Source organism: Emydura macquarii, unplaced genomic scaffold (genome assembly GCF_026122565.2).
Source record: "Emydura macquarii macquarii isolate MOO-44397 ecotype Brisbane River unplaced genomic scaffold, CSIRO-AGI_Emac_v2 contig_295, whole genome shotgun sequence".
NCBI classification, from domain to species: domain Eukaryota; kingdom Metazoa; phylum Chordata; order Testudines; family Chelidae; genus Emydura; species Emydura macquarii.
Genome location: NW_027130432.1, coordinates 6083445 through 6111197, shown reverse-complemented (window position 1 = coordinate 6111197; position 27753 = coordinate 6083445). Strand labels below are relative to the sequence as shown.

General features: G+C 44.4%; 2 protein-coding genes across 18 annotated transcripts in view; one reads left to right on the top strand and one right to left on the bottom strand.

Annotated features, from left to right (window-relative positions):
- The window catches only part of FTO (FTO alpha-ketoglutarate dependent dioxygenase), a 308286-nt gene extending 304135 nt beyond the window's left edge, over positions 1–4151 (bottom strand). For all 6 annotated transcript variants that reach the window (XR_010920365.1, XM_067551224.1, XM_067551252.1 and 3 more), the window contains exon 1: positions 3822–4151. Coding sequence is in view for 5 of the 6 variants with exons in the window: in XM_067551224.1 (XP_067407325.1) it covers positions 3822–3860 (39 nt within the window). In the remaining variant the exon portion in view is untranslated. The remainder of the gene's footprint in view (positions 1–3821) is intronic.
- RPGRIP1L (RPGRIP1 like) overlaps positions 4151–27753 on the top strand; it is a 146250-nt gene continuing 122647 nt past the window's right edge. For 11 of the 12 annotated variants that reach the window (XR_010920359.1, XR_010920358.1, XR_010920363.1 and 8 more), the window contains exons 1-4: positions 4151–4287; positions 21304–21395; positions 22192–22336; positions 25014–25312. Coding sequence is in view for 8 of the 12 variants with exons in the window: in XM_067551131.1 (XP_067407232.1) it covers positions 21311–21395; positions 22192–22336; positions 25014–25312 (529 nt within the window). In the remaining 4 variants the exon portion in view is untranslated. Of the gene's footprint in view, positions 4288–21303; positions 21396–22191; positions 22337–25013; positions 25313–26473; positions 26931–27753 lie in introns of those variants that run through there. The other variant, XM_067551211.1, reaches the window with a different exon arrangement.

The window sequence follows — 27753 nt, the reverse complement described above, 5'->3', positions numbered from 1 at the left end:
AGAAATCCCACAACAGTCCTTGGAGCAGGAGAGTTCTTCTAAAATAGCAAAAAACAAAAACTTGATGTGTAAGAAGGCTTCCTCTGAAGAGATCAGTGATTGCTTATCAGTAGGGCCTAATCCCAGCCTCTACTGATATGTGGACAGTTCTATACGCGTGCATACTTCCGCTTGCATTATAAACTCAGTATGCAGATGAAAAATTTTAAACAAGTGCATGTAGGAGTTTATATCTATGATCTTTACATACAGGTGTTATTACACCAAAGCACATGCATGCAAAACTGAACCATGAGAGGCCAGGAACTGACCCAGGTGCAGGGTGTTTTTTAATAAAATAAAAAATTTCTACTATTTTAAGAGGTTTGCTGCTATTATCACCTAATCTGTTGCCACTATCTCACTGTGAATGGACAGCCCTTCCACCTGGAAGAAAAATAATGTCTATTCTGAGACTTCCAAAAAGCAAACCAAAATAATAATAAGCAAGCCTTTATTCAATGTTTCTCTCTCCAGAATGGAGACACTGGCCAGAGGATTCACAACCCAGGCTAGCTTCTCTATTCCATCCACTTCTTTCCCAGTAGCAGTACCTGTAAATCCTATTCTCCAGAAGAAGTCAGGTTAACCTCACTAATATGTGGTATGTTTTAAAATATTTTGACGTGGTTCTGAATGGGAGTCTTGGCAAATATGCACTTCTCTTGCCTTCAGCATTTTTCACCTGAGCAAAATAAATCAGGGACTTTTAAACTTAGACATTGAAGGGTAAACTAGCAACTTGCTCAGAGCCAAGGATTGCTCCTGATTTGAGTATTGGGATATATTTTTAAAGTTACAAATAAGTGTGCATTACCAGAGTCTCAGCTTGTACTTTGATAGAGAAAGAGTATTCCTTTCAGTTTAACCCAAACTTCTACCCATACCTCTCTTGCCTCCTCCTTTGTCAGCTGTCTCACTTATTCTCAACCATTCTCCCCGCTACCTCCTTTTCTTCAGCTTTCAAATATGTTCAAAAGACACATTTTCCTCTCCAGCTACTGCCCCAACCCCGTCCCTTCCATTTGCATCCAAATTCCTTATGCATGTACTCCTCCCACTGCTTTAACTTCCTAAGTCTCCCCTGCAATCCAGCTCTGCCCATTCACTCCACTAAAACCATTAATTACCATCATCAATAACATCCTCCTCACTAAATCTAAGGGCTACTTCTCTATTCTTATCCATCTACATCTATCTGCTGCCTCAGATGCAGCTGTTCACTCCCTCTTCACTCTTGCCTTATTACACTTATGTGATTCTTTGCCCTCCTGGTATTCTCGATACCTCTTCAGCAGCATCTCCTCTCTCCCATTCTCAGTAAAAACATATTCCATTCTCCTGCCCTCTTTCTTCCCTAATGTCTATCCTTGGATGATCTCATCTATATTCTTAATTTCAACTACCTTCTCTATGCAGGTGATTCCCAAATAGAGGTAAGATGTATTGTAGTGCACAAGCTAAAAGAGATGTCATGGGGTGGGAAGGTTAGTTTCTGAGATGCAGTTACACACTTCAAAAAATTATATACCTATGCATTTTAACTCCACAATTCAGTTCAATCTTTTAAAAGATAAACATCAAAAGAAACTTCCAAACGCTGTCTTCAGCACAGTGGATTACAAGAAAGTAAGACAGTGCTTACTCCTAAGAGTTGATAATCTGAAAGGAATATATAGGGACAGCAGGATACATTACAGGAAGCGCAGAAAATGAGCAGCTTGGAAGGGTGCTTTAAAAAAAAAACTAATTTATTGTAGAAATTGAAAAGAAAGTGTTTACAAAACTTGTGAATGAGGTCAGCATGGTGTCTTGGTGACATGAGATGAGACAGCATTCTGTGCAGAGAGAATAGTATGATTTGTTCGGTTCCTGGCCTCTCCTGGTGCAGTTTTGCATACATGTGCTTTGGCACAATAAAGACCTGTATATAAAGATGGTAGATATCAACTGCATGCACCTGTTTCAAATGTTTCATGGAGGAAGGCACAAAGGCAAGAGTGAGAAAAAGAGCCAAAAGGGAGGCACTGAAGTTGCAGTTATTAGCGGAGAGGAGGGTCAGAAGGATGTAATGAGAGACATGATCAAGTGGTGGACCAGGTGGAGTTGTATAGGGCCTTACTGCTTCACACAAATCACAAAATTCAGTACATGAACAATAACTTGAAATATATTTTTCTAGGAAAATTAATAAGTTAGGCAATTCCCACCATAATAAAATAACTTAATATTAAAAAATAATATAATAGTAATGTTGTAAGATCAAAAACTGCATATACTGTACCTATTACAGACCATGGAGGTACCCCTAATTTATATTGGTGTGAGATCAGAGTTAGGCTTTAAAACAAGTAGCTGAAACATTACATGTGTTTAATACAGGTATAGATGGCCTTGTGTTCTCCTTTCACTTACACTAGTGCACAGCACTAACTCCAATAAAATCTATGAAGTTACAACAGTCTAAAATTACCCATAAGGAGAATCAAATTCATAATATTAATCAAACACTGTATGCAGATGCTAGAAGGCCATACAAAGATTATAGTTAATAGTGTCTTCAAACGATATAAATTAGTACTCTGGGTTAAATTTTCAACATGGGCTCATGATATCATTAAATGTACACACACATTAAAAAAAAATGCAAATGGCAGGAAGCTGTAAAATACCATTCAACTATCCCTATCAAATACATTTATATAAAATGATTTGGATCATCTGGGCCAGGAGAAGAATGTTTTACTGGAAAAACAGAATCATATTTATTTGGCTATTTAGTAAGAAGATACGGGGAAAATAATTTAATGCATGTAGTACCGAAAGTTGTTCCGTGTAACATAAAGTTGCCATTAAGAACCCAGCCCAGAAACCATGAAAGATCTTGGAGATGGCTTCAAAAGCAGTAATAGTCATATGGCAATTCCATCCTACGATTTTAAAGTCATTTATAAAAAAATTACTTAAACCTAACATGAAGAGAGCGTCAAGCTTTTAGTCACTAGCGGGAGTGTGATGATTAGCACTCAAAAGCAGCAGACTCCCCGCCTACATCCCTAGAAGCAAGGCAATTATGTCCGATTATTCCTGGCTACTGTAACAAAATGTCACAGGCGCAACGAAAAAGATTTCGTGACCCGGAGATGGAAGTAGCCCTGAGACACCGGCACTGCCCTGCGAACACCAAGACTTCCCCGGGGGTGGAGATCCCCCAACTCCACTGGAAGTCAAGTGTCAACCGTAGCCACAGGTGCTTGCGGCACGGAAAGTCCCAAGAACCGTGAGTGCAGAGTCAAGGAAGGGCTGCTGTGGACAGTAACCCACCCATGTGCTGCAAAGTCAAGGAAGAAGAGGGATTTGAACCCAGGACACCTGGGCGGGGCGGCTCTGTTCTAACAGGACGGGACGGGAGGGGAGGGGAGCGTTAACACTCCAGCCCAGCAGGCAGGCCGGTTTGGTCTTTGGGTTTAAATCATAAACTTCGCGGCTGTCCTCAGAGAGCGGGGCGCTGCTGGAATTCACAGCCGGGGAAGACAGCCAGGGGCTCTCAGGCCTGGAGCCATCCCCTCCTGCCGCCGGGGAGGGGTCCTGCGTGGGCAGAGCAGGGGTGCGCCGGCAGCCCCGACAGGCTTGGTAGGACGAGCTCCCCTCAGGCAGAGAAATCGCCCCTGGCGCCACATCAGCGCGCCAGCCCTCCAGGCACGTCCCCGAGACCTGAGCTCGGGAGGGCGGGCTGCGCGGCCTACCAGGGCTAGGAGGGGCAGGAAGCAAAGAGAAGGTACCTTGGCTTCTTTCTCTCTTGCCCCTGCTCGCCTCTTCATGCTGCTGCTGCCGCCTGGCGCGCTCGAGCACCTACGCGTGCAGCGCCGCGCTCGGCTGCCCACTAGTCTTTTCAGCCTCTCCCTGCCGGCCCCAGGCAGGCCCGCCGCTCTTGGCAGGACTACAACTCCCGAGAGGAAGCGCGCTGACAAACGGGAAGGAGAGCGGTGTCCTCCAGACGTGGAGACGCTCGCGCCGAACTGCAATTCCCAGCAGGCAGCGGGGCACCGCCTCACCGGGCCCGTTCCCGCCCCCAGCCGCAGGAAGTGACCTTTTGCGTAGCAACGGGAGCCGTTGCTAACGGAGAATGCGTGGCCGCCCGCCGGCCGGCTGGGGAGCTCCGAGACGAGAAGAGGACGCAGGGCAGTGAGTACGGAGGGCGCTTTACCGCCCGGCCGTAGGCGCCTTAACAAGCTCGAGGCGACGTTGGTATGTAGGCTCCGCCCGCCCGGATCCCGGTCTGCTGTAGAGTCAAGTGGGACATGACAGAGCCGTACTGGGGTTTGTCTAGTCGTGGCCTGCCCTGGGCGTGGGGTGGTCTGGGGGCTGCCACTCATCCCGCTCTGTGCAGGCCGGGGCAGGTCCTTGGGGCAGGTCCTGGTCCCCAGATCCCGTGGGGGCCGGGGATGTTGCCAAGGTCGGGTGTCTTGCTCTGAGCACAGGCCTGGGGCCGGCTGTCCGAGGGTAGACGCAGCCCTGCTCTTGGCTAAGGGGCAGATTCTTCCCACAGATACCACTGGACTCACATGGGAGTTGTACTCCTCTGCCAGAGGGGGGAGTGCAGCTTTAAGATAGGCATGGGCTTTTGCCATTCATAGACTGGCATGTTTTCCTGCTAAGGATACCCATTAACGCTAGCATTGGTGCAGCTACACAAATGGCAGCAGTTGTGAGAGCGTGAGTGTAGACAAGGAGCTGGTGTCTCCCAGAGTTTCAAACATTGTCCCACCCAGACCTCCTTAGTTTAGATCACCCAGAGTTTACGTTGATGGCCATCTGCCCTCTCTACTCTTGTGCTCCAGCCATTAGTATCGCCATTGGAACCGCAACCAGGGGGAGAAGGCTAGAAACAGCTTCTGTGTGTCAGTTCCCAGATTTGTAAAATGGGGATGAAGATACTTACCTCATATAGGGTGTCTGCAGAATGTAGTGAAAGTTCAAAGTAAAGTACTTTGAAGACAAACACTGGTATGTGTGCTCTTGTTATTTATATAGCATTAGCAATTAGAAGACCCAAGTGCATTTCTTACCACATTACCGCAGAACATGCTAGTGCACTATCACAGTAAAAACAAAAAACCTCAGCACCGTGATATCTAAAAAAAGTGTGACCATGTGCCTATGCTCACTCCCAAAAATAATCTGACTATTAAATGAGAATTTAGATGTAAACTCCTCTGCCCACATGAACAATATCAAAGTTGATGGGGCTGATGCAGATCAAAAGTCAACTTGCACATTCTTTTTGCAAAATTGAGCCCTAAATAGGGATTTAGATGTTCAGTTTTAAGCAATCATGTTTGGCAATTTTTGTCGTTGTAAAACTGTATGCAAGTACTAAAAGTACTAAAGTACTAAAAAGTACTAAAACAATTCTGTTAACTTGGTGTTATGGATTGCAAAACTACCATTTTCTGCAGTATAACTAGAACTCTGGAAACTTTATGGCTTTATTCCAGGACTTTCCCTCTTATCCCATGACAGCTTACTTTGCTTAAGAGCTTTTGGTGAGGGACCTTGTCAAAGGCTTTCTGAAAAATCTAAGTACACTATATCCATTGTATTACCTTTGTCCACATGCTTGTTGACCCCCTCAAAGAATTCTAGTAGATTGGTAAGGCATGACTTCCATTTACATAAACCATGTTGGCTCTTCTCCAACAAATCATATTCATGTATGTGTCTGATAATTCTGTTCTTTACTAAAGTTTCAACCAATTTGCCTGGTATTGAAGTTAGGCTTACCAGCCTGTAATTGCTAGGATCGCCTCTGGAGCCTTTTTAAAAAATTGGCATCACATTAGCCATCCTCCAGTCACCTGGTACAGAAGCTGATTTAAATGATAGGTTACATACCACAGTTAATAGTTCTGCAATTTCACATTTGCAATTTCACATTTGCTGTCAGATGATAAGAGGGAAGGTCCTCTTTTCGATCAGTAACTGGTTAAAAGATAGGACACAAAGGGTAGGAATAAATGGTTAGTTTTCAGAATGGACAGAGGTAAATAGTGCTGTCTCCCAGAGGTCTGAACTGGGACCATTACTGTTCAACATATTCATAAATGATCTGGAAAAAAAGGGTTAATAGTGAGGTGGTAAAATTTGCAGATGATACAAAACTACTCAAGATAGTTAAGTCCAAAGCAGACTGTGAAGAGTTACAAATGGATCTCACAAACTGGGGAACAAAATGGCAGATGAAATTAGTATTGATAAATGCAGAGTAATACACATTGGAAAACATAATGCCAACTATACATATAAAATTGATGGGGTCTAAATTAGCTGTTAAAACTCAAGAAAGAGATTTTGGAGTCAGTGTGGATAGTTCACTGACAGCATCCACTCAACGTGCAACAGCAGTCAAAAAAGCTAACAGAATGTTAGGAATCATTAGGAAAGGGATAGATAATAAGACAGAAATAATCATATTGCCTTTTTATAAATCCATGGTACGCCCACAGCGTGAATACTGCTTGCAGATCTGGTCATCCCATCTCAAAGAAGATATATTGGAATTGGAAAAGGTACAGAAAAGGGCAACAAAAATGATGAGGGGGTATGAAAAAAGCTTCCATATGAGGAGAGATTAATAAGATTTTTCAGCTTGGAAAGAGATGATGACTAAGGGGGGATATGATAGAGGTCTATAAAATCATGACTGTTGTGGAGAAAGTAAATAAGGAAGTGTTATTCACTCCTTCTCATAATACAAGAACTAGGAGCCACCCAGATGAAATTAATAGGCAGCAGGTTTAAAATGAACAGAAGGAAGTATTTCTTCATACAGCACAGTCAACCTGTGGAACTCCTTGCTAGAGGATGTTGTGAAGGCCAAGACTATAATGGAGTTCAAAAAACAACTAGATAAGTTTATGGATGAGAGGTTCATCAATGGCTATTAACCAAATGGCACAGATTGCTGTTTGCTAGAAGCTGGGACTGAGCAGTGGGATGGATCACTTGATGATTACCTGTTCTGTTCATTCCCTCTGAAGCACCTGGCATTGTCCACTATTGAAAGACAGGATAGTGGGCTAGATGGACCATCTGACTCAGTATGGCCATTCTTATGTTCCTTCGGAACTCTTGGGTGGATACCATCTGGTCCTGGTGACTTACTACTGTTTAAATTATCAATTTGTTCCAAATCCTCCTCTAATAACACCTCAATCTGGGACAGTTCTTCAGATTTGTCACCTAAAAAGAATGGCTCAGATTTGGGAATGTCTCTCGCATCCTCAGCTGTGAAGATTGATGCAAAGAATTCATTTAATTTCTCTGCAATAGTCTTATCTTCCTTGAGTTTTCCTTTAGCATCTTGATCGTCCAGTGGCCCCACTAGTTGTTTCGCAGACTTTGTGCTTTCGATATACTTAAATTTTTTTGAGTCTTTGGCTAGCTGTTCTTCAAATTCTTTTTTTGCCTTCCTAATTATATTTTTACACTTCACTTGCCAGAGTTTATGCTCCTTTCTATTTTCCTCAATAGGATTTAACTTCCACATTTTAAAGGATTCCTATTTGCTTCTAACTGCTTCTTTTACTTTGTTGTTTAGCCACGGTGTCACTTTTTTGATCCTCTTATGTTTTCTAATATGGGGTATACATTTAAATTGAGAGTTGGTGGGGTGCAGGATACAGGGAAGAAGAGTGTGTGTTCCTATTGATTAGTGCTAGGGAAGGTCTACACTTACAACACTGCAGTGGTGCATCTGTGTGCTGTCGCACTTCAGGAAAGATGCTACTTTGTTCATGGGAGGTGTGTTTAATCCACTTCCACAAGAGGCTGTAGCTATGTCGACAGGAGAAGCTCTTTCTAGAACTACATCTAGACTATAAGTACAATTGCTGTTTCGTAACAACATTGTGACATACTTTCATCAGACTTGATCAGTTAACTTGGCATCTTCCAGACATGTAATTTGGAGACCTCTGGGAAAAACCCATGCATTTTGGAAGTAACATCAGGACCAGAGCTGCTTACAAAGGCAAATCTCCCATTGACTTCAATGAGAGTTTTGTTTGACCAAACAGTGCATGACTGGGCCCTGAGTTAGCATTCAACAAATAACCCTGACATATTTCTATGGGAAATTGCTCCTTGGGGTGCCATGTTTCAGAGGAAGAGCAAAGATGATGGATACTAGTGGTCATTAAAGACATCATTGCACTTCCTGCAAGAGTGGTGTATTAGAACAATACACACCAGAAGTGTTCATCATAGTAAGGTTAAGATTTTGTCACCATTACTTTTAGTAAAAGTCAGGGAGAGGTCACGGGCAATAAACAAAAATTCCTGTAAGCTGTGACCTCTTCCTGACTTTTACTAAAAATAACTATCTATGACAAAATGGGGCTGATTGCAGTAGAGCAAGGGTGGGATGACAGCAATGGGGCAGGATCCTCCCTGCTGCCTGCCAAGACTTGGGGCTAGGGCTCGAGCTCTGAGTCTGCAGATCCCCCACCATCCTGTGGGGCCTGCAGCGGCTCAGAGATCCGGGGACCAGACTACTGAACTGGGCGTCACAGAATGGGAAGGAGGTGAACATCCCACAGTGCTGAAGGAACAGGTCCAAGACTATTTAAAAAGATTGGACATACACAAGTCCTGGGCCGGATGCAATGCACCCGAGGGTGCTGAGGGAGTTGGCTGAGGTGATTTCAGAGCCATTAGCTATTATCTTTGAAAGCTCGTGGCAATTGGGGGAGGTCCCTGAGGACTGGAAAAAAGCAAATATAGTGCCCATCTTCAAGAAAGGGAGGAAAGAGGATCCAGTGAACTACAGACCAGTCAGCCTCACCTCAATTCCTGGAAAAATCATGGAGCAGATCCTCAAGGAATCCATTTTAAGGCACTTAGAAGAGAGGAAGGTGATCAGGAACAGTCAACATGGATTCACCAAAGGAAAGTCATGCCTGACCAATCTGATTGCTTTCTGTGAAGAAGTGACTGGCTTTGTGGATGTGGGGAAAGCGGTGGACGTGATATACCTTGACTTTAGCAAAGCTTTTGATATGGTCTCTCACAGTATTCTTATCAGCAAGTTAAAGAAGTATGGGTTGGATGAATGGACTATAAAATGGATAGAGAACTGGCTAGAGCATAGGGCTCAACAAGTAGTGATCAATGGCTCCATGTCTAGCTGGCAGCCGGTCACAAGCGGAGTGCCCCAGGGGTCGGTCCTGGGGCCGGTTTTGTTCAACATCTTCATTAATCTGGAGGATGGGATAGATTGCAACCTCAGCAAGTTTGTAGATGACACTAAGCTAGGGGGAGTGGTAGATACCCTGAAGGTAGGGATAGTTACAGAAGGACCAAAACAAACTGGAGGATTGGGCCGAAAGAAATCTGATGAGGTTCAACAAGGACAAGTGTAGAGTCCTGCACTTAGGACGGAAGAATCCCATGCACAGTTACAGACTGGGGACTGATGAGCTAGGCAGCAGTTCTGTAGAAAAGGTCCTGGATAAGAACAGATCTTAACAGTGGATAAGAAGCTGGATATGAGTCAGCAGTGTGCCCTGGTTGCCAAGAAGGCTAATAGCATATTGAGCTGCATTAATAGGAGCATTGCCAACAGATCGCGGGAAGTGATTATTCCCCTCTATTCGGCATTGGTGAGGCCGCATTTGGAGTATTGTGTCCAGTTTTGGGCCCCCCCACTACAAAAAGGATGTGGAGAAGTTGGAGAGAGTCCAGCGGAGGGCAACAAAAATGATTAGGGGGCTGGAGCACAAGACTTATGAGGAGAGGCTGAGGGAACTAGGCTTGTTTAGTCTGCAGAAGAGAAGAATGAGGGGGGATTTGATAGCAGCCTTTAACCACCTGAAAGGGGGTTCCAGGGAGGATGGAGCTAGACTGTTCTCCGTGGCGGCAGATGACAGAACAAGGAGCAACGGTCTCAAGTTGCAAGGGGGGGAGGTCTAGGTTGGACATTAGGAAAAAGCTTTTCACTAGGAGGGTGGTGAAGCACTGGAATGGGTTACCTAGGGAGGTGGTAGAATCTCCCTCTTTGGAGGTTTTTAAGCTGCGGCTTGACAAAGCCCTGGCTGAGATTATTTAGCTGAGATTAGTCCTGGTTAGTCCTGCTTTGAGCAGGGGGTTGGACTAGATGACCTCCTGAGGTCCCTTCCAACTCTGTGATTCTATGAGCGCCAGCAGCAGCTGAGAACCTCAGCCACCCATGGCGGTAGGAAGCTCTGGGAGCCTCCCGTCACCTGCGGCAGCTCCCCATCACCCAGAGCGGTGGATTGGAGCTCTAGGGGTCCCCACTACCTGTGGCAGCTGGGAGTTGCAGGGCCACCAATAGCAACTAGGAGCTCTGGGGACCCTGCCATCCGTGGTGGCAGGGAACTCCGAGAACTCATCCAGGGATCCTCCGCTGCTGCCTGTAGCTCAGAGCTCCAGATCTTCCCTTCCCCCATGCCCATGGGGGCAGGGAGCTGCCGGCTGACAGCTCTGCCTCCCCTCCCCACCCCCCTAGCTAAAGCAGAAAATGTCATGGAGGTCACAGGATGTCATGGATTCCGTAATCTCCGTGACATAATCTTATCTTTAATCATAAAATCCTTTAACATTCTGCTAAGCATGGTTGGGGTTCACTTAAATAAGGTATTAAATATGGTGCCACCTAGTGGTTGAACGAAATAGTACAGTTTAGCATTCCATTACATCACCTCCTTTAAGTTCTACATTCCTGCCATTTATAATATCTACATGATCAACACTCTCTTTGAGGCTTAACAACTTGGCCATCTGGCTATCTGTTAATTGCAACTACTGGCTGGGGTCAGCTTGGAATTCTTCAGTCATCATTGTTCTGCATCTGCCATCTGAAGAGTTTTCTCTGCTGATTGTTCTTTCTGATGATAAACTCTAGAAGTCAACTGTTTCTGTTGAACTTTGTACTGCCAATCTCGATCACATGTGATACGGGTGTAGAATTATTTTTCTTTACGGCAGCTGGAGTTGTTATCCATTTTCTCTGTTTAATTTGACATGAACATGGCACAAGATTCTAGATCTGAAAGTTGTCTAACTGAATGACATCTGTTGTAAAAGTGTTTATAATCTCTTTTCCTTTATTTATCTGATTTGGCTACTCTCTTCACGTCTGGCCACTTTGGAAATAGGTTTTTTTCCATGGTTGGAACAGTAGTTCTTAATTGTCTTCCTATCAGGAGTTGTGCTGGACTATATCCAGTAGCCACTATTGATGCTGATCTGTAACTAGAAGAGCAAGGAATGGATCTTCCTGCTCTTGGATTTTCTTGGCTGTTGTTACAGCTCTCTCAGCCTCTCCTTTAATGTGGGCTACTAGTAATATGATCAAAATCATACTTTGTTCAGAATGACTTAAATTCTGCAACACTGAATTATGGTCTATTGTCTGTCACTAATGTTCTGGAATACCAAACTGAGCAAAAGTGCACTTCAGTTTCTCAATAACACTGCAACATGTTGTCTTTCAAGTACGTTATTTCTATATACATGTGGACTATATGTGGAAAAATAGTCCACAATGACCAGGTAATGATGTTCTCTGAATTCACTTAAATCTGCAGCTAGTCTCTTCCAAGGTTTCTCTGATAGGGGGGTTTATACACCGTATGGTTTAGCATTGTCTCTTAAGTTTATTTGTACTGGATCTCCTTTCAAAAGTCCACTATCATCAAATCCTCCATCAAGTTCTTCCACCTTTCTCACTAGGCCCATCCTGGTTGCTAGTTTGATCACATTCATTCTGAATGCATAGCTTTTGTCTTTTTAAGTTGTTTCTATGGTGAACTGGCCCATGCAGTTCAGTTAAATCCCTTCTTAGATGACTGTGACCTCAGCTCCTGAGTCAATTTTAAAATCAATAGTCATGCCATGAATATTGTTTGCTATCCAGGCAGGCTCTATCTCATCACAAGTGATAGATCTCAGCAACAACGGATCCTGATTATCTGTAATATGAGTCAGTTACCTGGCTGCTTTCAAGCAGCAAACAGCTGCAAAATATCCATATTTTATGTACTTATTACACTGTGTGCCTCTAGTTGGACATGGATCATCTATTGGGATATGACTTTTTCCACATCTTATGCCTGTAGGCTGGAATTTGTCCCTCTTAGCCTGAGAGTGCTCTCCTTGTCTGAGGGGTTTTATGATAATGACTTTTAACACTCAAATGTCAGTTTATAGCGTCTAAGCTAGTTTCAGGTTTTTCAAGTTGTTCCTGCCTTTTGTGTTTTTGACTAATTCTGACTGCTTTGCTATCTGCGTAGCTGTGGCTAGGGTTAAATCTCTCTTCAATTGTAGCTGTTGTGAAAGATTTTATCTGTTAACCAAGTCACCAGCCTGTCTCTGAATTTTCGTGTTTTGCATTCCCAAAATCACAGTTTTCAGCCAGTGTATGTGGAGCTCTTATAAAACATTCAATACTTTCCCCTGGTTCTTGAATTCTCTGGTGAAAACATGCTCTTTCATATACCCCAGAGAAATGTGGTTTAAAGTATAAATTAAACATAACCAAAACCGTTTCATAGTCATCTTCGTGACTGTCTTCAGTACAGTCAAAGGATCTAAAGATATGCTCTGCTTCGTTCCCAATAGCATAAATTAAAGAAGATACCTGTATATCTCCAGGTTCTTTATGGAGTTTGTTTGTGATTCAACACCTTGCAAAATATTGTTTCCAGTCTGTCCATTTTGAAAGTTTGTCAAGGCTGAAGTTCTCTGGGGCGATGAAGAGTGGTATCTTGATGAGATCTTGTAACCTTTGTTGTTTTGTTCCTTCTGTCTGCAACTTTTGTTTCTGTTTTCTTTCTGTTTCTGTTCTTAGTTTACTCCTGATACCATCTCATGTTGCTGTACCAGATATGGATTGTCTACAGAGCTTACTTATACATACCAGATGTGTAAATCATAAGAACCATTAATGCTCTGCCAGGTATTACTGAGATTTGTTTTACACATAGTATCGCCTTCCATTACAGAGGCCTTATTAAATGTATACACTGTTGTGGCAGCAGGCACCGATGCAGCGGCATCGATTGAGCAGGTCTCTGTAGACGGGAGAGTGCTCTCCTGTTGACTGAATAAGTCCACCTCCCTGGAAGGCAGAAGGTAGTGTCAATGGGAGGCTCTCTCACATTGATATAGCATCATGAAGACGCCGCGGTGCGTAAACATAAGTATGTTGACATGAGATACGCTAGTTACATAATGTAACTAGCGTATCTCACGTTGACCCAGCACTGCAGTGTAGACCAAGCCTAATTCACTGCTTTCATTTTTGCCTCCCGAGGTTCACCTTGCTGTTTCAAATAGAATATTCATTCCCTCTCTCTCTCCTTCTTTTTTGTAGTGTTCTTGGTTGAGAATGATTGCCACATGTAACACTCCAAACACTGAGATCTTGGAACTTTCGGCATTGTACCTTTCTGTTGTAAGTCTCTCAGTTTCTCCTCAAAATAGATTTTGGGCTGATCAAAAACATAAAACTGGAGATTTTCAAAGGCATGGGAGTTTGGCACCCCATTCCCATTAACTTTCCATCAGAGTGGGTCACCTAACTCTGTTTGGTGCCTTTGACCACCCCCCTCCCATTTGTCTATAGTTTTTCTCTGTAATCAGCTATGTCTTGTTCCTGTGAGGTTCTGCTGTCTGTCAAGCGATTTCTCTTCCAAGCTCTAATATGCTGATAGGATGCCAGTGATGATTCCATTCGGAGATAGGGAGGAACTTTTGTTCAAATACAGTTCCACAGTTTTTGTTTGTTTTCCAATTTACAGGTTTTAATGGGGGGAAGAGGATTCAGTGAATTTATTTCTGGTAAAAGTGACCAGATGGACATCTCTGGATAGTGAAGACTTTTTTTCACATGGCAAGTATACAGCGGAAAGCAGCAGTGCGAACTTGTCCCAGTGTTGTACACTGATCTTGATAGACCACTTATATTGGGGAAAGGGTGATTCTGACATTATGTCCTTTTGGTAACTGGCATCATTGGCCGGTTGCCAGCAAAGAGGCCATTTAATTTTCACTGAGAAATGGACATTTCATGTAGTCCACTGAAAAGCCATTTGATAAAAACTCTGTTACCAGCTTGAGCTAGTTTTGAATTGAACAAAGGAGACATGTTTCTGGCAGAAGAATATATACCAAACACCTAATCACAGGGTTTTCCCTATATTGCGGGGCAGAGGGTAGCAGCATTGGTGTTGGCTTTGGAGGAGGATAATTGATTTACATCAGAAGAAAAGCACAGCTTTGGAAGCTGTTTTTGGTGGAGGTAAAATGGACAAATGGTTCTCAGAATGCTTCCAGATCATGTAGTTACTTTTTTTCAAAGTGGTGTCAGTCTTCAAGCAGTGACACTTGCTGCTATTTCTAGCTTAGTCTCTAAGACATTCCCAAGACTTCCCAAGACATTATGTGTTTTCAGAAAACCTGCCTTGTGAAACGCAGATCCCTGGCTTCATGTTTTTCTTTTATCTTAATTCAGCTTTGGTCAAATTTATGGACAGATGCAAAACTGGAGAGGATGTAAACCACATAAAAACAGAACCAAACTGCATAATAACCTGGAGAAGTTAGAACTGTGTGGCTCCTGTGACGGGGCCAGCCCTGACGGCTATAGGAGGGTGCTGGAAGGCATATATATCAGCCCCAGGCTTAGCAAATCCCTGTTCCCTGGGTGATCCAGCTGGGGCTACTCCAGGGCAATTAGGCCAATTAAGACAGCTGAGGCCAATCAAGGAGCTTGCCCCAGCAGTTAAAACCCTCCCGGTCAGGCAGATGGGGGCAGTTGAGAGGGAGTTGAGTGGAGGAGCGAAGCAGAGCTGCTACAAGGCGTGGAGTCAATGCAGGAGTGGAGCAGAGCAGAGCAGAGCTGCTGCAAGGTGTGGAGCCAGTGGAGGAGTTAGTGTGGGTGTGGCGAGAGCACCCAGCCACGGGAGTTAAGAAGGAGCCCGTCCAGGCAAAACCAGAGGATGCCGGCCCCAAAGAGCCTGAAGGAGGACCGCAAGCCGGGGGGGCTACAGACGAGCGACCCAGGGAAGGTGGTAGCCCTGGACTAAGCTGTTTGAGGCTACTCCTCGCAGGGTCCCTGGGTCGGGGGACCAGCATAGCCGTAGGGAGCACAGACCCACGGGGCCAAACAGGCCCACCTCGCCACAACTGGTGTCAGGAGTGGGATTGTGCGCAGCGGCGAGAGAGAGAGAGAGAGGGAACCTCCTTCCCCCCTCCCCCCCCCGCCATAATGGAGGACGTAGTCAAGGCCCTCATACAAGCCATGACGGCCCAGCAAGAGGCCACCAGGGCTCAGATAGCCACCCAGCAGGAATCAATGCGGCTCCAGCAAGAGACTAACCAGTTGCTGATCAACCAGGCCAACCAGGACCGGGTCCTCTTGCGAGAAGTGTTGACCCACCTGAAGACCCTGACCTTCCACACTCCTGGGCTAGAGAGGATGCGAACACTACGGGCCACCAGCTATCTGCAGAAGATGACTGCGGAGGATGATATGGAGGCATACCTCCTCACCTTTGAGAGGGTCGCCACCCATGAGGCTTGGCCTCAGGCCCAGTGGGCTGGTATTCTCGCCCCCTTTTTGTATGGAGAAGCCCAAAAGGCCTATTATGACCTTCCTGCAGTAGCTGCAGCCGACTACCACCAGTTAAAGACAGAGATCCTGGCTCGGGCAGGAGTAACAATGGCTGTGCAGGCCCAGAGATACCACGACTGGAGATACCTGGAGGACAAGGCCCTGCAGTCACAACTATTCGACCTTGCCCATCTCACACAGAAGTGGTTGCAGCCAGAGATCCACCGGCCAGAGAAGGTCCTTGAGATTCTCGTTATTGACCGGTACATGAGGGGACTACCGCCAGACCTCCGCACTTGGTTAGGCCAGAATGACCCATCTTCCTACGACGAACTAGTTGCCCTAGTAGAGAGATGGGTAACGGCCAGAGGTCTTACCCGACCCACCAGAGAGGACTTGCCCCGGGTCAAAAGGCCTACCCCAGTTCCTGGGATCTGGACACCCGAGAATCTAGGGAAGACCAGGCAGAAGATGAGGGAAACGGAGGGCCCTCTGGAGGCCACCAAAGGACAGGGTGACGTGGGCAGAGAGTACAGGATCAGACCCCTTAGCCCAAAGGATAAAGGGGTGCCTAGGGCCTCCTACCGATGCTGTGCATGTGGGGAGTGGGGACACATAGCTGCCCAGTGCCCCAATATGGAGGAACCCATGCGATGTAACCTGGGGACCTGGGCAGACTTCTGCAGCATAATCCACCTTGTGGGGGTCGCCCTAACCCCACATAGGTATACGAGGCCTGTGAAGCTAACTGGAGTTAAGACCCTGGCCCTGGTGGACTCCGGGAGCGCCATTACGCTCATCTCTGGGAAATTGTAAAGCGCAGCCAATTGACACAGGCTAAACGCACAGGAGTAACTTGCATTCATGGGGCCATTAGTTACTATCCAACCATCCCAGTGGATATCGAAGTTCCGGGAAGTACCACCAGGGTGACAGCAGGAGTGGTTCCGAGGCTTCCATATCCGGTACTCATACGAAGAGATTTCCCAGGGTTTGGAATCCTACTTCCTCTGGAGGGGGTCAGGGGAAGGGGAGGGCCTTGAATCTATCGGACTAGCCTCCCTAAATGGCCACCCCCCGATGTTCTCCGAGATTGCTGAGGATCTGTTCCTGGCCCCAGGGAAGGGCCGAAAGACCAGGGCCGAAAGGAGGGCAGCCAAGGCACTGGGTACAAGGATCTTGGCTCGGGGTTTGAAGCTAGCCATGGTAAGCAGGCAGACCTAGGCCGCAGCTGGAGAAGTTGCCCTGAGAGAGGAAGGGCCCGAAGCGGACCCCGAACCAAATCGCACCAGACCGGAAATAGAGGTGGAAATGGGTCCCTTGGAGCTTGGACAACCCGGATCGGCATGAGAGAACTTTAGCCGAGACCAGGCTGAAGACCCAAGGTAGATCAATGCCAGAAAGGATGTGGCAGAGATAGATGGAGTGCCTGTGGAGGGGAAAACTCGGGGTCCGGGGCCATATTTCATGATAAAGGGGGATTTGCTGTATCGGGCTACGGAAATGAATGGAGAGAAGGTGCTCCAGCTCCTGGTGCCCAAGAACACCAAAGAGCCCTGCTGAGCTTGGCCCACAGCCATCTCTTTGAAGGGCACTTGGGGGTAGAAAAAACACTGGCCCAAATCTTAAGGAGGCTCTTTTGATCGGGCATACATGAGGAAGTTCGGCGCTACTGTGCCACATGCACCGAATGCCAGCTACACAGCCCCCAGCCTCACTTAAGGGCCTCTTTAGTGCCCCTCCCCATCATCGAAATCCCGTTTGAACGGATTGCCATGGATCTAGTGGGTCCCTTGGAGAAAACGACTCGAGGCCACCAACACATAATCGTTGTCCTCGACTACGCCACCAGGTACCCGGAAGCTGTCCCTTTGCGGAATACCACCTCAAAGGTAATCATGAATGAGCTAGTGAAGATTTTCGCCCAGGTGGGGCTACCCAACGAGATATTAACGGACCAAGGAACCCCATTCATGTCAAAACTGATGAAGGACTTGTGTACTCTGCTACATGTGCGGGCCCTATGGACTTCCGTTTATCACCCTCAGACAGACGGTCTTGTAGAAAGGTTCAATAGGACCCTCAAGGCCATGATAAAGAAGGTGGTAAGCCGAGATGGAAAGGACTGGGATGTCTTGTTGCTGTACCTCATGTTTCCCATTCAGGAGGTTCCTCAGGCCTCCACAGGGTTCTCCCCCTTTGAACCACTATATGGACATTACCCCTGGTGCATCTTTGACATAGCCAGGGAAGTTTGGGAGGAGGAGCCCACACCAGGGAAGAACGTAATTGATCATGTGCTCCAGATGAGGGACCGGATAGCCCGAGTCACCCCCATTGTACGGGAACATTTGGAAAAAGCCCAGCGGGCCCAGCAGGTCCACTATAACGGTCAAGCCACGGTGCGATGATTTCATCTAGGGGATCAGGTAATGATACTAGTCCCCACCACTGAAAGCAAGTTGTTGGCCCAGTGGCAGGGGCCCTATGAAGTGGTTGAGCCCGTGGGGAGACCAACTATAAGGTACAGCAACTAGGGCGTTGCAAACAAGAACAGATCTATCACATCAACTTATTAAAGCCCTGGAAGGCCCGGAAGTATATGTGGCCTTAACCCAGGATGTAGAATCCCTTGAACAAGTGAAGATATCCCCGGACCTAACACCAAACCAGAAGGCTGAGGTGACCGAAGTGGTAGCCCGAAACCGGGATGTCTTCACAACTAGGCCAGGACGAACAATGGAGGTTGTTCACCCCATTATCACAAACCCCGGAGCCAGGGTTATGATGAGGCCTTACCGAATACCCAAGGCCAAGAGAGAGGAAATTAGGGCCGAGGTCAGGAAAATGTTGGAGCTAGGGATCATAGAAGAATCCCATAGTCAGTGGTCTAGCCCAATCGTGCTAGTGCCTAAACCTGACAGCACTACGAGGTTCTGCAATGACTTTCGCAGGCTCAACGAGGTTTCTCAGTTTGACGCATACCCCATGCCCCGGATAGATGAGCTCGTGGATCGATTGGGCAAGGCTCGTTTCTTAACTACCCTTGATCTGACCAAGGGATATTGTCAGGTCCCTCTAGCCAAAGAGGCAAAGGAAAAGACCGCGTTCTCTACACCAGACGGGTTGTTCCAGTATACTGTCCTCCCCTTTGGACTACATGGGTCCCCAGCTACCTTCCAGTGTCTAATGGATAAGTTGCTGCGCCCCCATGCCGACTATGCAGCCGCATATCTGGACGACATAGTCATTCACACCCCAGACTGGGAAACCCACCTGTGGGATGTAGAAGGGGTACTGAACACCCTGAGGCAGGCCGGCCTCACCGCCAATCCCACCAAGTGTGCCATAGGTCTAGCTGAGGCTCGATACCTCGGATACATCGTAGGAAGGGGTGTGGTGTGACCCCAACTAAATAAGCTAGAGGCTATCCAGAATTGGCCCCGGCCTAACCGGAAGAAGCAGGTCCGAGCATTTTTAGGTGTGGTGGGGTACTATCAGCGATTCATCCTGCATTTCGCCTCCAGAGCCAGCCCCCTGACGGACCTGATAAAGGCCCGGGGCCCAGAGATGGTACGATGGACCACTGCAGCCGAAGAAGCCTTTATAGACTTACGGACGGACCTCTGCAGTGACCTCACCCCCGACTTTACAAAAGAATTCATCCTGCAGACTGATGCCTCTGAGGTGGGCTTGGGTGCAGTCCTATTGCAGATGGCGGGAGACGAGGAACACCCAGTAATGTACCTCAGCAGGAAACTCCTCCCGAGGGAACAGCGGTATGCAGTTGTAGAACGGGAGTGCCTCGCTGTCAAGTGGGCTATGGAAGCGCTCTGCTACTACCTGCTGGGGCACCACTTTACCCTTGTGACTGATCACGCTCCCCTCCAGTGGATGCACCGAAACAGGGAGAAAAATGCACGGGTAGCCAGGTGGTTCTTGTCCCTGCAACCTTTCCAGTTCACCATACAACACCGGGCGGGCAGTCATCACGGGAATGCCGATGGCCTGTCCTGAGTGCACTGTTTGATGTCCCAAGTTGCCCAACCCAGTGAGTTTGAGCAGGGGGGGAGGATGTGTGATGGGGCCAGTCCTTACGGCTATAGGAGGGTGCTACTATTTGAGTCTGGGTGCCCGCCCACCGCTCAAGGCCCCACCCCTTTAGGGGAAAGAGCCACTGGATCCAGAACTCATCTGATTGCTTGGGACAACAAATGCGAAAACAGGAGGGGGCGTAGGGGTTCAGGAGGGTGCGTGGGGGTTATAGGAGGGTGCTGGAAGGCACATATATCAGCCCCAGGCTTAGCAAATCACTGTTCCCTGGGTGATCCAGCTGGGGCTACTCCAGGGCAATTAGGCCAATTAAAGCCAGCTGAGGCCAATCAAGGAGCTTGCCACAGCAGTTAAAAGCCTCCCTGTCAGGCAGATGGGGGCTGCTGAGAGGGAGTTGAGTGGAGGAGCGGAGCAGAGAGGAGCAGAGCTGCTACAAGGCGTGGAGTCAGTGGAGGAGCTAGTGTGGGTGTGGCGAGAGCACCCAGCCACGGGAGTTAAGAAAGAGCCCGCCCAGGCAAGAACAGAGGACGCCAGCCCCAAAGAGCCTGAAGGAGGACCACAAGCCGGGGGGGCTACAGATGAGCGACCCAGGGAAGGTGGTAGCCCTGGACTAAGCTGTTTGAGGCTACTCTTCGCAGGGTCCCTGGGTCGGGGCCCGGGGTAGAGGGTGGGACCAGGCCCCCCCCCCCCGCTCCCACCCAGCCACACCACCGGCATAACCGTAGGGAGCGCAAACCCACAGGGCCAAACAGGCCCACCTCGCCACACTCTGTAGACAGTTATGGGAGACTGGTGCTAATGAGGTTCTGCACTCAGGGAAGGGAAATAAATAAAGGGGAATGTACCCAAACAGCTGCATTCATTACTCTAAAACAAATTTATTATCTTCTCTCTTTAGTATGTTTTAGTATTATTCCTTCATGTAGCAAAGCATTCTAATTGCCTCATGGAAGATGTGGGATCAGGTTTAGGAGCTGACGTGTCCGCAAGAGAGTCTCTGTCTTAAGAAATGATCCTTAATATGTAAATGTTTTAGAATCATTTGGAGAAAACTAAATGAGAAGTAATGAAGTTTAGAAAGGCAATATAAACAGCAATTTCCTCCATTTCTCTTAGGCCATTCACAATGGGCAACATAGTGGAATGTTCCATCTGATGATGCCTTAACCTTCCTGCTATCAAAAGTAGAAATCAGTAAGCTTTTGGATCAGATGCTTAAGGTCAATGGAAGTCTTTCCGTTGATTTAATTTTGCTTTGTATCAGACCCTGAAAAAAGTTTAATATACAGCCATTTTTAAAATAAATTATAGGACCTGTACTGTAGAAAGGAATATGTGTGGTATGCTATGATTCAAATTGGCATGGTGTTAAAACTGAAAATTTTGATGTCCCTTGAGTCATACATTTATGGCATGTGTTACTATATGGTCTTACTATAATGAGTCTGTCATTATACTGAGTCTGTCACTACCTTTTTCTTATTCATTTTATATGATGTAATTATGGTTCATTCTAGTCTCACAGTTTAAGTTACAGATGGAGAAGGATTTCATATGAATTTTGTTATCCACAGATAAACCATGTCTGCTTCAGCTGATGAAACTGCAGGAGATCTGCCTGTGAAAGATGTAGGTCTAAATCTAGCTGGAATTGGAGGATTACAAGGTTTGTACCAGCTGTTATTTATTACATTGACAGACTTTGATCAGTGACTTCGTTGGCTTCCTTCTAAAAATGTTTCTGATATTCACACTTATGAAAATTAAGTTCAGATAACATTCCTCCAGGTTAAATTCACAAAGATCTAAGATAATTCAGAGTTCATATTACGCTTATATAGGGCTCAGTCCTACAAGGAGCTGAGTACCTGCAAGACCATTGAACCATATCCAGTTTCTTCCCTGACTTTAGTGGGAGCAGGAGCTGGCCCATTGAACTAAATGGGAGTAGAAGGCACTCAGCACCTCTGAGGAGGTGCTCTGCTCCTCTTAGAATCAGATGCCATTGTATGTACTGTCGTCCACTGTGTTGAGGCTCTTTTTGTACATTTGAGTGAATTTCCTGGACTTTCAGTTAATATTTTTATAGTTTTGTGTGAGTAAATTTACTCTGCTTTTAGAAAGGGATTCTTTACAATCTATAAAAATTAACTTCTTACTTCTTAGATTATGTGTTTATCCATAAAGTGCTGTGAATCAGTTAAGCTATTTCCCCTCTATCATTCATTAGCTAGCCAGTTAGCCATGTCATTTGTATGGCTCTTTTATTCAAAGGATAGGAAAGCATTAAAAAGAATAGAAAATATGAGTGTACGATCATCAATTGGCAGACAGACTTGGGCAGGTGCTGAACACGAAACTACACTCAACTCATTTTTTTAAAACTGGCTAGGTTTCAAGATGATGATATTCCTTTGGGAATTGTGAAAGTAATTTGCTGTGATTTTGTTTCTGGTTGTTAGAATCATCAGCTGTCCAGAATGTGAAGGCTCGGCAAGCAGTCTCACGGATTAGTCGTGAGGAATTGGAAGACCGATTCCTGCGTTTGCATGATGAAAACATCTTACTTAAGCAACATGCACATAAGCAAGAAGATAAAATTAAAAGGTTTGAATCTTTTTTTTTTAAGCCAAAATCGAATTGGGATAATATGTTTTTTTAAACCTTTATGTAAACCCATTGCTTCCTGTCCTATCCTCAGAAGTTAAAGAGAACAATTTTTCTCCCTTCTCCTTGTAACAATCTTTTATGTATTTGAAAACTGTTATCCTATTCCCTCATTCTTCTCTGCTCCAGACTAAACAAACCCCATTTTTTCAATCTTGCCTCGTAGGTCATGTTTTCTCGAACGTTAATCATTTTTGTTGCTCTTCTCTGTACTTTCTCCAATTTGTCCACATCTTTCCTGAAATGTGGCACCCAGAACTGGACACAATACTCCAGTTGAGGCCTAACAATCACAGAGTAGAATGGAAAAATTACTTCTTGTGTCTTGCTTACAGCACTCCAGCTAATACATCCCAGAATGAGGTTTGCTTTTTTTTCTCTCTCTGAACAGTTGGTTCATACTCTTAGCTTGTGATCCACTATGACCCCCTAATCCCTTTCCACAATACTTCTTCCTAGGCAGTCATTTCCCATTTTGTATGTGTGCAGCTGATTGTTCCTTCCCAAGTGGACTACTTTGCATTTGTCCTTACTGAATTGCATCCTATTTACTTCGGACCATTTCTCCAATTTGTCCAGATAATTTTGAATTTTAATCCTATCCGCTATAGCACTTGCAACCCCTCCCAGCTTAGTATAGTCTGCAAACTTTATAAGTGTACTCTCTATCTAACTTAGTGATGAAGATATTAAACAGAACTGGACCCAGAACTGATCCTTGCGGGACCCCATTTGATATGCCTTTCCAGCTTGACTGTGAATCACTGATAACTACTCTCTGAGAATGGTTTTCCAACCAGTTATGCACCCATCTTATAGTAGCTTCATCTAGGTTGTATTTCCCTAGTTTGTTTTTGAGAAGGTCATGCGAGACAGTATCAAAAGCCTTACTAAAATAAGATATACCACATCTACTGCTTCCCCCCCTCTGACCTGCTTTCCTCTGACTTACAATCACTTAAAATCTTTCTGTATTTAATACATTTGTTTGTTTTATCTAAAGCAGTGCATGTGGTTTAAGATGTGTAGAGCAACAAGGCAGGTGCATATCAATTTCTTTGATAAATTGACAAACCAGTGAACTTGCAGTGGGCAGCACTGAACATTATAAAACGACAGTTCCTAAGATTGCGTCTGGAATTGGGAGTGTAGGCTGGGATCATACCATTGCATAATCCTATGAGTACCTCGCTAGAGGCACTCACTCACCGATTTTAGGAGCAGCTTGCTTGCTATAGGTTGTGCGTGGCTGACACAGGAGTAGGGGTTCACACAGCAAAGCAAGTACAAGATGGGCTCCAAAAGTGAGAGATTGGGGTGACATAGCAATACACAAGTCCAGATTGCAGAGGGGAACGTCACACCCTCAGTGCATTGCCTGTGTTGTCTGTGAGGAAAAAGTCATAACTAATTCAGCTATGAATTTCTTCCCAATATCTCATATTGGAGTCCATATAGCTAGAAGTATGGATTGAATATGCAGTAGAAATGTATATCAGAAAACTGCTTGCAGGCGAGTAACTTGTTTTGTGACATCCCAAAGCTATTTTGGATTTTTTGTTGTTGTTTCACTTTTATTCTTTTAAGTAAAAGCTTCTGTCTGTAACCATACTAAAGTAAAACAAACCACTTTAAACAAATGAAGTGTGTCTTTATTTTCAATCTCCTGTCTGGGCCTCTGCAAAAATAGATTCCCTATAAACTAGATACAGCTCTTAAAGATGTGCAACCAATTTTGTAAAGTCTTGAACTTGTCTCCCTCATCAAAGCCACCTTTTCTTTCTTTGTATGCCAAGTTTTTTCTATTCACTGCTGGGCATGTTTTATGTTCTTGTATATTACATCACCCCCATGTGCCCTTTCTGTCTTTTGTTCTGGATTACCAATGTTTATCAAAACTAAAAGAAATCAAAGGTACAACTCTTGAGATGCCAAAAGCAAAATTTGTATCCTTTTAAAGACAGATGAAAACCATACTTCCTGTATCTAATTATATCCTACAGCTAACCATTACTTCTCTTAGCACATTGATACTACTTACTGAATATTAAATTTAGTGTGACCAACATGAACTGTTTACTCTTTCTCCTGAGGAGCTTTTTAGGCATGCTCACCTACACTTTTTAGCATTTTTAAATCTGAAATGTGCTTTTTTTTAATCCTACAGTGAAAGTGGAAACAATAAGTCACTGAAATGCTGCATATTATTAGCATGCTTTCAATAGTTTAATGTGTTGTGGAATTGTAGTTTTTATACATTGCCTCACCACATCCCCAATCTGTAACTGTACTTAACAGAATGCAGAGTTCCTCTGTACGGTCATGCATTAAAAATTATATTTAAGGAGCATATGGAGTAAATATGTGTCCTCTGTTTACTAACTTTAAATGATAAGCCTTAGGAAACTGTTATTTGTCAGTGCTATAAAGCAGATTGCTGACCAATGGTTTCAATTATCTTCAAAGGGTTTTTCACAGGCAGTAAAAGTTCTATCAAAACCTGACATTTATTATTCAGGTTCTATACTGAAGTCTTCACAGTGATTATGTTCTTTCAACACAAAGGTTTTTATGCTGACTTTTCACATTCTTTTTCATCTTTTAATTATTTCCCCAGAATGGCCACCAAGTTAATTCGGCTTGTTAATGACAAGAAAAGATCTGGACAGATTGGTGGTGGCCCCAAGCGGTTGGGCCAGGATGTGGAGCTTGAAGAAATGATTGAGCAGCTGCAAGAGAAAGTTCGTGAGCTTGAGAAACAAAATGAAGGCCTCCGCAACCAACTCATTTCAACCAAACAGCAGCTTCAAGTTCAAGGCCATCGGCACACCCCATACAGCTATGTTCAATCTCGCATTAACACTGGTTTGAGAAAAGTGAACGAGGCTGTAGCCATTCAAGAACGCACAAGGAAAGGTATAATTAAAATTGACATTATGTGCTAACAGCTTTTAATAGACAATATCCTGATTAGTTCTTCACCCAAGAAACAGTTATACGTACAGTCACGTGCTAATTTCTATTCTTTATCTTCTTCATGGGCAGAGGTCCCTTCGGGAAATGATATAAGAAAGTGAGCTATTCTGCCTTTTTAATTTATTTTACTCTTTGTGGCAATCATTATGTCTTGTTCATGTTGTACGTCACCATTTGAGTAGCCATGATGGTATTGGGAATAGGAAAACAGTTTTAAATTCAATCGTTATCAAACATAGGATACTCTAATATGTTAAAACTCTAGAATTTTTTAAATGTAAATTAAAATCTCTGTAAATAATAAGGATTCATATAAAACCTAAAGTATATGAAAAGGTAAGTAACACTAACACATTATAACAGTTATACATCTACAATTTGTTGCACATATTTTACCTTGTTTAGTTTTAGGGCTGAGCTCTACTGTGATACATGTGTGGATGACATTGCAAATCTTTGAAAAATCTATTACACATATGTAGATTCTGGAGGATACATGGAGAGAGAGAATCACAGTTAATGCAGGTTTTTACATTCAAGATTTGCCATTGACTACAAGAAGAGTAGAATTGGGCACTCATTTTCAATCTTGTATTTGAGGTAATTAAATTATATATGCAAATTCAATTATGTTACATTTTTATAAGGTGAAAGTTTGTGAAGGGATTTGTGTTTGGATAATTTATTATAATTAGCTAAATAACTTGTAAAAAAAAATAGTCACGTGAGGCCTGATCCAAAACCCATTGAGTCAGCTGGAGATTCTCCATTAACATCTGTGAGTTTTGGATCAGACTTATGGTCAGACACATTGCATTTTTGTCCTTTTTCAAATTTTCAGTTTTTCCATAAAGAGAATATCCCATACTCTTACAACCATTAGTTCAGCTGGGAAAGCACATTGAGATTCATATTTACTATGACACTTCGACCTGACAAAAAGAAACAATTCTGACACTTTTAGACAAGCAATGAAAAGTAATAGGCTTTTGCATTTTACTCTTCTAATGTTTATACACTGTCACTTTTTAATACCTAGTAACTGTGTTCTTTCAGCTTTTGTGATATCATGAATTAGATTTTTTTTTTTTCCACATCTAGACTGCCTCTACAATGCTGTAGTTAAAGATGGTGCAAGGACAGAAAACTCTTGTATGCTCTCTGAAACCCTATAAATGGTCTTCATCTTGCAAGAGCAAACTGCTGTGGCCTAGACCTACTGCTGCAGATTATTTCAGATATATTGTTAAACAGAAGTTCTTTCATTTGTTTTATGTTTTTCTGTGTTGAAGTTAGAGTGCCACCTGGTCTTTATTTAAAAAAAAAAAAAAAAAAAAGGGTGATAACTCTCTGGTATCTTGGCTAATATTCTGTTTCTCAATAAAATATTCTATTCCCCAAGGCAGTACATGAGCATTGCCTACAGTATTTGCATACTTAATTGTAGCACTATCAGTTTCTGGCTACAATAACCCTTTCTCTTTCTGTGTAAATCATTTTGGGATACCTTAAATATGTAAGGAGCCCTGATTTCTGCTTTGTTTGTATGTTTAGTATAATGGGGAAGAAAATGCAGCCATGACATCTAAAATTGGCATACATGCATTTTGTGGAATGATTCTGATGTTCTGTTCTCCTGCTTGGCAATCTTACAAAGATTTATTTTATTACAAAAAAGAAAACGTACTCTTCTCCTTTTATTGCCTCCATAGAGCCCCATTTGTAGGAGTTGCATGGCTGGACATATGTCTGCAGAATCTAATTTGAGTAGCAATGGTCAACTAAGGGACATGCACAATTCACTTAAATCATACAGTCCATCAGCTGGGTGTATAAAAACATCAAGATAGCTCATGTACTGTCAGAGGTGTCACAGTTCAGGGTAACTGCACTTGTATTCCCACTTCTGCGGTCCAGCAGGCCAACCACTCTAGGCTTCCAGCTCCTCAGCTGTGACCTCTGATGGAAAGTTCTTTTCATTTGTTGAGTCAGAATGATGGCTCTGAGTCTTTTTAAACTCAGGCTATTTATCCAGAAGTTAATTCTTTGTTCATTGGTGTGTGGAGAATCCAGTTTGATGTAGTATATGTGAGCCTCTCCAGGTGGTGGTACCTGTTTGGAGGTGTTACAACCTGAGTAAATTTGCCTAATCACCTCCCACTATTGTCAATTCATGGAACGCTGTAGATACCAACCCTCATGAAATTATGTACATTGCCTGGCCCACAGTAATGCATAAAAATACAGTAAGGACTCCCGGAGATATTGCAGGAAATTGCCTAATCTCTCAATCTAAGAGTAAACAAAGAGAAACCATCTCAATCCTAGTTCAGGATCTTCAGAGGGGTCATCCTAAATTCCACATAAGATGTAGCTTGCTT